The sequence below is a fragment of the Lasioglossum baleicum genome, chromosome 12, assembly GCF_051020765.1.
Source record: "Lasioglossum baleicum chromosome 12, iyLasBale1, whole genome shotgun sequence".
NCBI classification, from domain to species: domain Eukaryota; kingdom Metazoa; phylum Arthropoda; class Insecta; order Hymenoptera; family Halictidae; genus Lasioglossum; species Lasioglossum baleicum.
This window is the reverse complement of record NC_134940.1, coordinates 3,957,404-3,972,237: the sequence shown is the minus strand read 5'-3', so window position 1 is coordinate 3,972,237 and position 14,834 is coordinate 3,957,404. Positions and strand designations below refer to the sequence as shown.

The 14,834-nt window shown below is 41.8% G+C and overlaps 1 protein-coding gene across 10 annotated transcripts in view; it reads right to left on the bottom strand.

Moving 5' to 3' along the window:
• Ssdp (Sequence-specific single-stranded DNA-binding protein) overlaps positions 1–14,834 on the bottom strand; it is a 30,716-nt gene that overhangs the window by 6,875 nt on the left and 9,007 nt on the right. Inside the window, exon 14 of one of the 10 annotated variants that reach the window (XM_076434806.1) lies at positions 6,290–9,242. The exons of 7 other annotated variants lie outside the window; for them this stretch is intronic. In XM_076434806.1, coding sequence (XP_076290921.1) covers positions 9,219–9,242 — 24 coding nt within the window. In that variant the 3' untranslated portion in view covers positions 6,290–9,218. Of the gene's footprint in view, positions 1–6,289; positions 9,243–9,283; positions 14,015–14,834 lie in introns of those variants that run through there. 2 more of the 10 variants (XM_076434805.1, XM_076434807.1) reach the window with 2 other exon arrangements.

Here is a 14,834-nt window from a genome sequence, read left to right as displayed (position 1 = left end):
CAGAACCTTCCACAATACACACTGGCATTTTTACAAATTAATGTGTATCAACGCGCAGAAAACACAAAGCCACGACGATTCACCAACTTTACCGCACGTGTACTGGCACAAAAAGGTTCTGGCGTAATGCGACCGCGTATATTCTACAAACCACGTGCTACAGACGCTACACTAGTACTTAAAATCGTCTATAGAGCGCACCACAGTGTGGTCCCATACAAGATGGCCGACAAGTTTATACCCCTTCCGTCTTTCGCCTTCCGCCCCACCCAAGGGTTACGCTCAGTCCTTAGGTCCGTGGTTCTAACCAAAATTTTGCCTGTATCGCCGACTAGGTATAAGGATAGACCTTATAACCCATTGTATTGATTCGTTGTTTCGCGTGTTAAATCGCTTCATTTGCATGCAAACAGGCGAAATGAAAATGGTAGTGGGGCAACGTGATTCCACAAAAGTGGGCCAAGAAAATACATTGGACGATAGGTCAATCCTTATACAGTAATTCTTCAATCGAGTCCTGGGCGGCGATGATTGATCTCGGCTCGGGTGTATCGGTGTGAACACCGCAACATTGACTCGAGTGAATCCAATTTTCAAACTTCTTATTTTCATTATTTTTTTATGGGACTTTCACTAACTCCATTCTGGCATTTCTCTGATGAAAATGACACCAAACACGATATAATTTCAACTGTATTTAGTGGTTTAATCGACGGTGACAGTTTCGAAGGCAACGAAGAGCAGCGACAACGCGGCGGCTACTGTTCGCGCCTTTTTCTGTCCGATACACTCTTCTTTGTTGCGTTCGAAACTTTCATCGTCGATTAAACCACTGAATACAGTTGAAATTATATGGTGTTTGGAGTCATTTTGCATGAGGAAAATGCCACGAATATGTTGGTGAAAGTTCCATTGAAAAATAATGAAAAATAAAGGAGATTAAATATTGGTGTTACATTGTGTGATGACGCACGGGCCTTTGAACTGTGCCGGCGACGGCGCGGTGACACGCTTTGGCCACCCGATCCTATTTCATTCTGTCCTTCTCTATGTTCGGCTCGTCGATTGAAGTCTCGGCGCGGTAGACGCAGTCTTAAAAAAACAGCCTCTACTACATCATCGATGTCCGTTCAGAACACGGCTGTTGGACTTCGATTGAAGAATTACTGTACCTCGTCGGTGCTTATACCGCGTCGAAATTTCTACGTGAAAATTGTATAAACGCGCGCGTTGCCAATCGAATACGGGTTTCCCTCGTTAGTGTCGCGCGCGTTCTCATCCCCACCGTCCAACGCGTGGCGCATCCAACGGCACTGCTCTTCGTCTCTGGTCACGCGACGTCACCTAGTCGTCGGCCAATAGGAAGCAGTATCCCCTACTCGATAGCGTCTCGACACTCTCGACGCTAACGAGGGAAAACTGTAGCGATATTCGAGTGAAAGATATAGGTTTACGATGGAACAGACGATATAAAATTGTAGGTGAACGAAAAACATAAGAGAAACAAAACGAATACGAGAAAGGGAAAAAAAAACGCTCGTCGGGATCGCACAGTTTCCTTCTGAAAATAATTTCCTCCTGTTTCTCGACTCGTGGCTCGCGATCGGTCCTACCCGTTGCGTGTGAGAGACAGAGAGAGAGGGAATCCACGGAGAGAGTCAGAGTTGGGCAGTAATTAATTAGTAATCTTCAATTACATGTGCAAAAGTGGACTATAATTGCAATAAGAAAACGGTAAAATGGTCCGAAACATAAAAGTTAGTGGTTTAAAAAGAACAATTACACTGAAGTAATTGTTAGACACAATTACAATTACTCCTTTTACAATTACTGTAGTTGTAATTGAGGTCCGCAATTACGATTACTGGTTGAACCAAAGTAATTGCAATTACCAATTAGAATTACATGTAATTGTAATTTTATTTCTGCAATTTCAGATAATTTTAATGCAATTAGAAGTAATTGTAATCGGCAGTTGCAATTACTTAACGCGAAAATGACACTAAAAAAAATAATTAGATACCTATTAAATGAAAATGTCTAAAAAGAACAAAAAAAAAGCATATGTTATATATTATCCAACTCCAACTTTGAAATGAGGGTCATTTTGAAGAAGTAATGGTAATCGTTTTCGTGAAATATCAAATAATTAGCTACAAATAAATATTTAATGAATGATAAATATTTCCTAACATATGCTTTTCGTTTGTTCTTTTTAGACATTTCCATTGAGTAGATATCTAATTAATGTTGTAATTGCAACTATCAATCACAATTACATGTAATTGTAATTGGTAATTGCAATTACTTTGGCTCGACCAGTAATTGTAATTGCGGACCAGTGATGCCAGATGAGGGGAGTCACGGTGAAATGATGTACCCCCTCTCTGATGACGGGAATGAGTGGGACGAATGGGAGACACGTTGCACGTGCGCGATGGGGACCGTGGAGTGTGCGCCTGCGCACGGTGCTGGAATGGAATATTGGAAGGGGTAGGAGGACAGTACATACATGAGTGCTGTTCGGCGCTCATTCTGGCTTCACTGTTGCGGACCTCAATTACAATTACAGTGATTCGTCAAGTAATTGCAATTGTATTTCTGCAATTTCGAATTACAGTAATCGGTAAGTAATTGTCATTGTAATTGTAATTGAAATTACATTTTGCCCAACTCTGGGAGAGAGACGCACACGCTCTCTGACTCTTGTATGCTTGTTACGGTTGTATGCTCGAATGCAACGCGCGCGAGCATACGTATCGCGATATGCTGGCGAGTCGCGTCGCGTTCCGACGACACGAACGTCGGCATTCGATCGCGACCGCGATTGACGGGAAACTTATCGGTTAGAGCGACACGCGTCTGGGTTAGGAGATTCGCAACAGTCGGGAGAACGAATCGAGAGACAACACGGGGGAGAGAGAGAGAGAAAGGGGGGCGGGAGTGAAACGACATGAACGTTTTCTCCCCGAATGCGGAATCGAACCCAGCAGCGCCTGCCTCTCGTCTACGTCCGCGGCGGAGGAGGAGGATAGTCGCGTGGCCGAGGAAATTGTGAGCAGTTCGCTGGTCCCGAACGAATCTGGGCAAGAAAACGCTGACGTGCTGCGTAAACTTAATTCTCTCGTCTCGACGCAGCGCGCTTGATGACACGATGCGTCGTCAAAGGTGGGTGGTGGGGGGAAGCTGTTTTTTTCGCTCGTCGACAACAAAACTTAGAACAGAGGATCGTGAAACAACAACTAGGGAGTAGTGAGAAACGATTCGATGGAGGAACCGCATCCGCTGCGTGGAAATGTGGTTCTTCCATGTTTCCCCAGGGCGCTCTGACCCACAACACATGGACGTTATGTAAAAAAAAAAATAGGTGAAGCCCGTATCGACCAAAGAAAGAATCAACGTATACGAACAACAAATAACAAAAAAAAAAAAGTAAACAACAACAAACAACATATACACACAGAAAAGAATATACCATATACAAATCTATATATACGTATACGTATACGAATACGAGCAGCGAATACGTATATGTATAGACGGATGGATAGATAGATATATTGTATATATAGATCTGCATATGTACGTGTGAACGGACGGACGGACGAACGTTCCGTTCTTTTTTTTTTGCGCATAGCCCACCCCCACACTGACGCACATCTCACCGAGCCGTTACGTCGATCGGAAACACAACTCTATCGTTTTTTTATAGATATTCAGACAAATGCTTTGTAAAAAAAAAAACAGAGAAACTCGACGTGTCATCCCTTATTTCGTTACTTTTTTCCATTAAAGACTTTTTCCCTTCTATTTCGTCCGCATCAATTTAGTTTTTTACTGTTTTTTTAGTCTATATATATATTTTTTTTCTTTTTTGGATCTCGTTCGAATCAATCGTGTATCTCGATACGATCTCGCAATCCACCAATCGCTTTGCGCTCACGCATCCATGTGCTACAGGTCAGTACAGGCTAGTACTATATACAGCTATCAGATTTCACCGGTTTTCCATTTCGTATTTCTCATGTCTCTAATTACGTTACAAAAACACCTTCGTTCGAAGCATTGCGAATCGATTCATGATATATATAGAACAGTATATCACACACATTGTGTTCCACAGTATACTCCACGTTGCAATTGTACATGTCGTGTCGTACGTACGGTGTGCTCTCGTATATAGTTACAAAAATTCTTTTTGCACGTGCGTAGATATATATATATGCATGTATATCTACCTAGATGTGTACGTGTGCGTGCGCGTGTATGTGTCTATTGGGCGTGTGCGTGTGCGCGTGTGTTGGCCTCAGTGATGCCCAGAATCATGGGTCTTGGGTTTTTTCCCCTCCGCTCGCTCAGCCGACTCGACCCCCCACTCTGACGCACCGTCGTCGCCACGTTGCTTCTACTGCGCACGCGCTACACACGAACGTATCTCCATCAGAGCATCTCGGCTGAGTTGAGATACGTTCGTGTGTAGCGCGTGCGCAGTAGAAGCAACGTGGCGACGACGGTGCGTCAGAGTGGGGGATCGAGTCGGCTGAGCGAGAGGAGGGGAAAAAACCCACGACCCATGATTCTGGGCATCATGGGTCGGACTACCGAAACGATTGCTCTCGAAGCGTGAGTCTCGGATGTTAGTAGATCGCTCAAACGAGATGAGAACTATCGTACGGACGCATCCGTTCTGGAAGCAACGTTACGGATACGCGTGACCGTGTATCTCTCGCACGACTAGAACAAACTTTGCACGGCATGACACGATCGTGTGATAATTAGGAGCGGGCGGGCACTCGAAAATTCCTGGTACAGTATTTCATCGATAAAAGTCCCCAACACGGGTCTGCCCAGGGATACTATTCTTCGAGTTTCGCCGAACGTAGAGAAGGACAACCGAGCTCGAGAAGCGTAAACATAACCAATCCGATGACAAACTTCTTTATTTTTCATTATTTTTTTTATGGAACTTTCACCAACATATACGTGGCATTCTTCTCATGCAAAATGACACCAAACACGATATAATTTCAACTGTATTTAGTGGTTTAACTGACGATGAAAGTTACCGGCGCGGGGAAGGACAGCGTACGTGAAGGAAAGAGACGCAGAGAGTCGCAGCGCGCCGGCGCAGTCCATAGAACTTCCCATCTAATCTAACCAGTGATGCCAGATGAGGGGAGTCACGGTGAAATGATGTACCCCCTCTAGGATGACGGGGAACGAGTGGGGCGAATGGGAGACACGTTGCACGTGCGCGATGGGGACCGTGGAGTGCGCGCCTGCGCACGGTGTTGGAATGGAATAGTGGAAGGGGTAGGAGGAGAGTACATGAGCGCTGTTCGACGCTCATTCTGGCATCACTGAACCTAAACCTCCAAAGAACTTCCCATACGCTGTTCCTTCTCGCGTTCGAAACTTTCATCGTCCATTACACAAGTAAATTTCATCGGAATTATATCATGTTTGGTATCATTTTGCGTGAGAAAAACGCCACGGATATGTTGGTGAAAGTTCCACAAAAAGATAATGAAGATCTGGGACATTTATGGATAAAATACTGTACTCAGGTAATATTCGAGTACCCGCCCACCCCTAGTGATAATGTCATCCTGAGACATTCTAGTGTACGATAGCGCCTAGGACCGAAATAAAATTGTCAATTGTATTTCATTGTTTTCAATCCTTCCTCTTCTCTATCTCAGGCATGAGCAACGAACATCCGATAACTCTCTCTCTCTCTCTCTCCTCTGTTTGCGTGGAATCCCCTAAGCAGAAGTTGTTCCGTTATTCCCGATTTGAATGGAGCCAAGCCAATGCCCCACCGGGGGGGAGGGGGGCGATCTTTGCTCATGCCTGCTCTACTCCACGACGAAGACGAGAGAAAAAGTAGTTCATGCACCGATGACTCTTATATCTTGCACCGTTGCGACACCGTTCTTGATACAGCAACGTCGGAAAGATCATTTAGAAACAACGAGGCTCGGTTGCTGTACCAATCGAAAATGGCATTGTTGCTCGAAAGCGAAAGACAGTGGTGCACGAACGGGCGTGTTCCAGCTACAGTTGTACGCGATCGTTCGGGCTATCGGACACACGATTGTGCGCGGGCAATGTGAAACACAAGTGACATGTGATTACCAGAAAGAAACGCGTCCTGCGACACACGATAAGAGAAAATTTTGTTGTAAAACAAAGTTCATTGGAAAAACAGATAGTTATATATAAAACATTTTAGTAGCCAGCACCCTGATGCGGATTCAAACAACAAATAAAAAAGAAAAACGCAATATTCTCAGTGTAACAGGTTTACATTTATTGTCTCGATCTCCCCTGGCTTAGGCATATATTAATAATGTAAAATGTTTCATCGCCATTCACTTGTGCGGCTTACAACGTGGGGCTTTGTGTTACGTTAAAGTTTAAAAGTAAAAATATTATTCGGCGTCGAGAGAAGCCGATGGGGCGCGCGCGCGCGCCTCACGCAACGGTACAGGAACGAAGCATGCTCGCTCTCTCTCTCTTTCTCTCTCTCTCTCTCGCTCTCTTTCTCTCTATTTTCCTTTCTTTCAAATCCTTTCTTTCCTTTTCATTTTTCCTTTTTCTATGCTAGACAAGTTGAGTACTCATCGTGTACGAACAGAGCTGACGACGTGTGTGTGGGTGCGCGCGCGCGCGCACGACGCGACAAGAAGCGACAACGGACGAGTCGTGTTACAAGCAACAACAAAAATCCTATTATTCCCTCGGATCGAAGATGGATCTGACGCGAACAAACGAACGCGCGCGCGAACGGAACAAGTCGGAACAATCAACGGAACGATCAATCAAACTGAGTCTACTCAAAATTACTTGAAACTTTCCTCGACCGGGCTGCACCCGTTTGCAGAAACGATGGAGAATTGGCGAAAAACCACGGTATATTATAGAGGTGTTCGGACACTTCGAACTTCGGACTTCTCTCGGAAAGGTGTGATAGATAGAGGTTAGTTCTCTGTTCGCCGCCAGATGGCGCATGGGTCGTAGGTACCGTACGTGTGCGAATGAGATTGTGTGTATTTGGGCGCGCTGCTGAATACACAAATTCATTCGCACACGTACGGTACCTACGACCGATGCGCCGTCTGGCGGCGGCCAGAGAATTACTACCCATCTATCACAAAACGTCAACGTTACAGAGATGCTAAGTCGGCACACCTGTATAATGCACCGTGACTTCAATACACCGTGGGCGAAACCAATACACCGGAAACGTTGCGAGAAGCGCAACGACGGTTCACTGGTCGGTATGGCAGAGAGAAATTGCTTCGGGAACTGCGAGGGTCGATCTTGGTTGAACCTTGCTGGCCATCTTATTGTTTACGTCAAGTCCATCCTCATTCGAAACGAATAATACTATTCCTCGTTATCGCGCGAACAATTTCTGTTCCTTGCCCTCATTCGTACTTCGAATCCCGGCCGCGAAGTCTCTTATCTTTCGTTTGCAGGCGATTAACGTTTCTCTTCGTGCTCCAAGGAAAAATTACATAGATCCTATTATATTATGTGGCGTATGTGTATTCCTTCCACTTCGAAACGATCTCTCTCTACACGTATCGACGATCTCGCACCCGATCAAATAATTCGTTTAAGTTCGTACAAACGGAGGGTTAAGGTTGTCTCTCCCCCTCTCTTTTTCTCACTCTTTCACTCTCTTTCGTGGCGGTGTTGTATGTTCACGCAGTGTGTCCAGACAGGGGTAATCGAAAAGGAATCTGGGGGAATTCAAGTACCCCCTCTCTGATGACCAGAGTAATATGTGACACGTTGCGCGTGCGCGATAGGGACTGAACGGTGGAATAAGATAGTGGAAGGGATAAGGTGGAGAGCCTGGAGGGGGAAATGAGGTTGGTTTCAACCTCATCTGGCCACACTGCGTTCACGTGTAGCTGTACGTGTATGCGTATAAGATGATTGTGTGTGGATGCGCGTGTGTGACGAACGCATGTGTGTAGATACGTGTGTATGTATGAGTGTATGTTCTCCGGAACAACGGCAAGCATTCACCATCCTCGAGGAAAATGAACGGAAACTATCCAAAAGATTAACAAGTCTTCATGCGTCGAAAGCAAAGTCTGGTTCTCGTTCTTCGTGCTACCAACTTGGCGAGAGAAGTGTGTCGATGCATTCATCATCCGACTAGATTATCGCATATTCTTGTATCAGAGAGGAATTGAGAGTTCTGCCACCACTTTTGTCAGTGTGGACAGAGACACACACACAGTGTCACACCTGTCACGTGTCATATTGGCAGAACCAATACGGTTGGCAAGAAAGTAATTTCGGTATTTTAAAGTGAAATAAACAGCCCAATTTTATCATTCAAGCAATGATCTTTAACGAATAAGACACTTTCTCTTTTGTTCGATGATCTTTTGCCAAAAAGAATAAATAAGAAAATATTTTACTGATTAAAGTTCATCGTTTGAATAAAGAAATTCGGTGTCATTTCACCCTAAAATACCGAAGTTGCTTTCTTGCCAACACAATAACGTGTAGAAGTAAGCTCCGTCTCTGTCTACGCTGACAAAAATGTCGGAAAACCTTGTGGTTTCTGAAATCACTTGAAGTAACTTTTTCAGCATTGTTAAGGACAGATTAACGAAAAACAAGGACCAATCAGAGCGCGGCTATAGTGAACGGATCCCGGCTCGACAACATGTTCGCCGAGCGTGGCGCTGTCGTTGGCCGAGCCGGAATCCGTCCGCTATTAGTCGTGCTCTGATTGGTTCGTGTTTTTGGTGGAAAACGTTACTTCAAATGACTCCAGGAACCACGCCTTTCAAGGTTTCTCGATCGTCGATCTTGCCGATGCTCTCGGAGCATATACTCACAATTGACTCTTTCTCTCGCACTCATTCATTCGCTCCCTCCCTCCCTCGCTGACTCATTCACTGACTCGCACACTCGCTCACTGTTACCCTTCCTTTCTATCTCGTTCGGTCTCACTTTCTCTCCTTCTCTCTCGTTTTATATCTTGCTTTACATATGTATAATCTATGAGTAGCGATTAATATTTTAAATTAATTTAAACACAACTAACAGCAGCACAGCATAGTCCGGTACTGACCTATAACCATTACGGACGGATGGATTCCGGAGGTTCGCACGATATCTCTCCATTTCTTCGTGTTTTCGTATTTTGCTTTCTCTTTGCTTCTGTTACACTCGATCATTTAGGTTCAGTACTTACACCGTCTACGACACTTATTCCATACAAAAATAATATGTATGTATAATATATTTATATATATATATATTTATATATATATATATAGCGTACTGTTGTCATACACACGTTATATATATATAACATTTCCTTCATATATATTCACTTTTCTCCACCTTGTTCAAGTACTTCTTTTGTTAAGTTAATCGCAGAACCATTCGCGTCGCAAAACTCGGCGTGATTGAACGTGTTTTGTTTTTTTTCTCATATTGGAAAAGAAAAATAGAAACAAAAATTGAAAGAGAACAAAAGAGATTCTGTATATATGTAGTTGCTTCGGAAGCAGTAACCGGTACAATAACGAACCAAACGGAGGAACTTTATTCGCGTAGATTTTTCATTGCAATTTGATGATCTCGTACACATGCTTTGCTTGTAAACTAATATTCTAATAGGAACTTCGGAACGATAGGGAGAGAGTTTTGAACTGCGACACGCGTGAAATGAATACCGTTTTAACTATCGTAGTCGAACTCCCATGATTCTCACAGTCAAGTTCAGTTTGAAAACCGTAATGTGTTCAGTTACGTTCGGAAGCATTCGATCGAGCAATCGTGCGACTAGAATTGACACGCTAGAAACAATGCAGTAAAAAGCAAACAAAATGGTGCATCGTGTATGCGCCTTCGTTCTTTCTCTGGAGAAGATATCATCGAGACGTCGGCTCGCGTTCTCTCGCGAGCCGTGTTTGTTGTTTGAGCAACGAAAACGTACGCCCGAGATGTTGCGACGTTAATAGCTGCGAAAAGATAGTGCACATACTTGCGCGCTTCTTTCTATCGGCATTGAATTCTGAGCAAACAGTGGAAGGACTCGGTACGAGTTCGGCCAATTTAATCACCTCATTACAGAGTTTCGTCAAAGTCAAATTCAAACAAACCACCGGGAACAAAAGGTAAAGACATTCGATCCAAAACGATTAGACGAGTCTCGAGCAGTGTTGCCACCTTGTCACTTTGGAGATGTAAAAAGCAAACAGAAAAGTTTCTTCTTGAATAGCCGGAGAACAATTTAGAAATACAGTAAATCCTCTGTAAACGCGAAAGCCTCGGGGAGGTTCGTTTGCAAAGTTCGTAGACGTACACTATTTGCTTGAGCTTCAAAGTTCATCGTCAATTAAACCACTAAATACAGTCGAAATTATATCGTGTTTGGTCTTATTTCAATCAGAAAAACGTCACAAATATATTGGCGAAAGTTCCATAAAAAAATAATGAAAAATAAAGAAGATTAAATATTGGTGTTACATTGTGATGACGCACGCGCCTTTAAACTGTGCCGGCGACTCTCCGCGTCGCATTAGTAGTGGTTCACACCGATATGCCCGAGCCGAGATCAGATTACTACAGTGGAGGGGACATTTTTTTGCGTTTATCGTGTATGGCCTTTTTGCGTTTATAGAGAATTTACTATATCAGTTTTTTAGACTGACGAGGAGACCGGATCGCAACGAGATTTTGTGTGGAAATAGCTTACGCACCCTCATGAACTATCCAATTGGTTTTAGCCACCAACGTGAACCCGTTTTCGAGATAATCGATATTGAAATGCGACTTCCATGAGTGAAAACCTCTTGTCACAGCGGCCGAGCGGGTTGAGTGAATGTCTACCACGAGATTGGTCGGGGTTCGCGTCCCGTGTCGGCATTTTTTATAAATATATTTTTTTCACTTTCTTTTTTATTTTTCTACGTGCTGCACATTATTTCTAATATAATAAATGTCAAGTAATCTAGTTTTACGATGTACAGGATATATGTTTGATAAAAATCTAACATATTCGTTGTGGTAAGTATTATAACGAAAATTATTTTTGCTGTATATTTCTTCGCGCAGTACGAAAGAGAGTTCTGTAACGGTTTTAACCATGAAACGAGATATATCTGCGCGGGTCTACCGCCAACGATTGTCTTAACGATGCCCCTTTATTATGTTAAACTATACGTGTTTAAACACACAGTTTGAAAAGTACGAAGTACACCCCTAAACGGAGGGTTTCGGTACAAGTATCAGTTCCATGGCATTTTTAGCTAGGAGCGCCACTGTCTGTTTCTGATCATTCAGTCACTGTTTTACCGATACAGTGACTCAATGATCGGAAACAGGCATTAGCGCTCCCAGCGAAAAATGCCGGAACTATAGTTCTACCCAACCCTCTGTCTAGGGACGTACTTCGGCTTACATTGTTAATATATTCAATTTGTTGCTTATTCCTTGTAAAATTATTGTACATTATTGCAGAAACTTCGAAAAAGAAACAAAAAAAAAGATGTCCCCGTACGGGGCGCGAACCTGGGATATCCGAGTGGTACGAATTTTTTCCAATTTCAAAATCGATTTTCTTGAAAACGGGTTCGCGTGGTCGGCTAAAACCAATTGGATAGTTCATGAGGGTGCGTAAGCTATGTCCACACAAAAACTCGTTGCGATCCGGCGTTTTCGATACGCGAGGTCTCCTCGCGAGAACTTTTATTGTATACAGAAATACTAACGTAAAGCTACAATAAACAATACCGGGTACAAAATGTGTCGAATATACATTGTTTTATACAAAATTACAAGACTGAATTCATTTAGATCGTGCACAATTTTCTATAATAATACGCGCTCGAATAAAAAAATTTATTGAATCATTTTAAACAGTAATTAAAAAATAAACAATACGAAAACGGTCATTTGCCGGTCGCGGTACGGTTGGTGTTAAGGCTAGAGTTTACGAAATTTCCTAACTTCGAGAAAACTTCTCGATTCTGCGAAATCTTCTAGATTATTTATTTTTTAAGTGATTTCATATGAGACACTCTTAAAAATTTGAGGAACGATACAGAGCATAACAATTTATTATTATCTCCTTTTTTTTCTACAACCCGGAGAGTAGATTTGTTTGAAAACCCGGAGGTGGCAACTCTGGTCTCGATGCTTATGTTCGAAACGTCATGGTAAAAGGACTATTACGAAGAAAAAAAAAGAACGGTTCAAATGGAAAAGATCTCTCGCGGAATTCGAAAAACGCTGTACATGGCGCGTGTTGCGTTGACAAGAACAAAATTTCTCGACCGAAAAATTTTTTGCAGCTACTCGACGTAACCAACGTGAATACACATGCCTTGCCTGTCGCGTGTAACCTATCCTTTTTTTCTATCCTAAAAAAGAGCTCGGTGGCCTAACTCTATAATGGGATGAAAAATAAGCCGGAGTTCGCCAGTTGACGAACCAGCGATGCGATTACGAGATACAGGCGGTTGTAAATGAACAATAAAAAAACAAAAAAAAATAGAAGAAATCAAGGAGAAAGAATATGAAGGATAGAAAAAAAAGAGTTAAAAAATCGATTAACAATTATGCGATTGATAATCACAGTAGTTCGTGTTTTTCAGGCACCTTTGCTTACAAGCTAATATTCAAATAAATATAAATAATAAACGTTGTTGGCGTTGACACGAGTCGATAAAAAAAAAAGAAAAAAGAGAAAAAGACGTGTATCGTAAACTCTAATCGATAATGAGACGTATGAATATAGAAATAATCGTATTAAAAAAACAAGAAAAAAAAAGGAGAAAAAAAGTAAGAGTAATAGTAAGAACTCTAAACTGCAACCTCTTGAGTATTTAGCAAAGCACATATATGTATGCAACATATGTGTACTTTCGAAAAAAAAAATTCTTTCATAGTTTATATTCTGTGACGAATCGAGTATCATAGTTTCGTAAATAACAGCGTAATGAGCACTTAAATGCTAAACCTAATCAAATTATGAACGATTAATCAACGAAACGCACATAGAACGTGTAGCGTATGCGTATTATATCACGAATGTTCTGTGTATTCTTTCACGTTTTGCTTTTTTTCCTCTCTGTTGTTCTCTAACTTGCGTTTTTGTCATGAGCGAAAATCATCATGCTTGAGCCATTGACAAAAGTATAGTTACGAACGCGCGCGCGCGTATGCGTGTGTATGTACCGCGTGACATCGAACGTCAGGCGTATGCGTATGCGTATTCGTATTCGTATGCGTATGCGTAATTCGTATTCGTATCCGTATTCGTACTCGTATTCGTATGCGTATTTCGTATGCGTATGATCCTTTTCCAAATTGCGTGATTAACCGGGAAATTCTACGGCATCTATGTACTCGGGGCTGGATCCAAGGCGACTTGTCTTTTTAAAAAAACTGTCGGGAATACAGAAGGCGCACGTGCGAGATTACTCATTACACTTTTCATTCGGAATCCTACTCGCAATCCGAAGTAACAACGTAAAAACGAATAAAAATTAATGTAACAGACATAATCAACACCGTTTTTCTTTTTGTACGCGCTCATTGAAAGAAAATCAGTTACATATTACATACACGCAGCATTCCATAATGTCTACCGTATTTTCAACAACGAAAAAATTGTTCGGTCAACAGCGAAACGTTTCTCGGTTCTCAAGAAATACTTGAAGAATCTTTCGAACAGTTTTTCTTGTTTTCTGTGAAGCAGCGCACTGGCAGCTGAATGACAAACAAACCGATAAATCGTAACACCAAAAAATCGTGCAGTCACGAAAATGTCTTCGTTGCCACATCTACGATAAACCTTATGAAATATCTTGCATATGTTTTCTAATATTGTACGAAAATTGATTTTCACAATTGAACTTGTCGTCGTATGAAGCAGGTATAAAAGTCGCTGGATATTTTTTTATCGAAATTGATCTATGGCTTGATCTTGACAACAATGATGCACAGGGTATCGTCTCTGATCCGACTAGTAGAAACAATTGGAACTTTTCATGTAATCTCTACAATACAATCAGTTCGACTTTATAATTGTGTATCGCGATTGTTATATTTTTCACTTCCTCTATAATTTTTTCTCGAATGATTTACCAAACGAACAATACTTTACGGAAACAAAGAGAAAAAGTAAACAAACAGATAAATAAATGTGAATAAAACGAAAACAACAGATTTTTAGACTCACTTCATACTTGCATCATTAGTCATACCGTTAGTATGATAATAGTTAGACACAATTGAGCCAGTTATAACAATATTAGATGCAAATAGGTACTCTAAATTAAATTTCCCAGGAAGCCTATATGATTAAACAGGACGTATCAAGTTCTGATATAAAATATTGATATTTTGAATAAGCATTAACTAGGTTGTGTTGGAATAAGCTGGAGGATAAGCCCTCTAAATGTAATAACACCCAAAGTATTTTAATGGAATAAGTAATAGTCGTATTGACGAAAGCACCTGAATCTGTTAATTGCTGAATAATTAGAAGAAAGATAAGTCATAATATGAACTTGTATGTTTTCTGATTCGCGATTCAATTTCATTATTAACTTTCAGTTAATATTAACTTTCAGTCGATCGAACAAATCCAAAAAGTCAATGCATACGAACTGCTCCAGGAGTATAGAAGAAAAATTGTCCGTTCGAATATACAATACCGTCAGCCCGTGGATCGTGAAATTGCGAAACTCTCGTGTACTACGCGAGAGAAACGAATAATGCATAAGAGAAACTGATCATTGCCGACATATAAGTTCATACTAACACGTCGAGTAACTGTCATA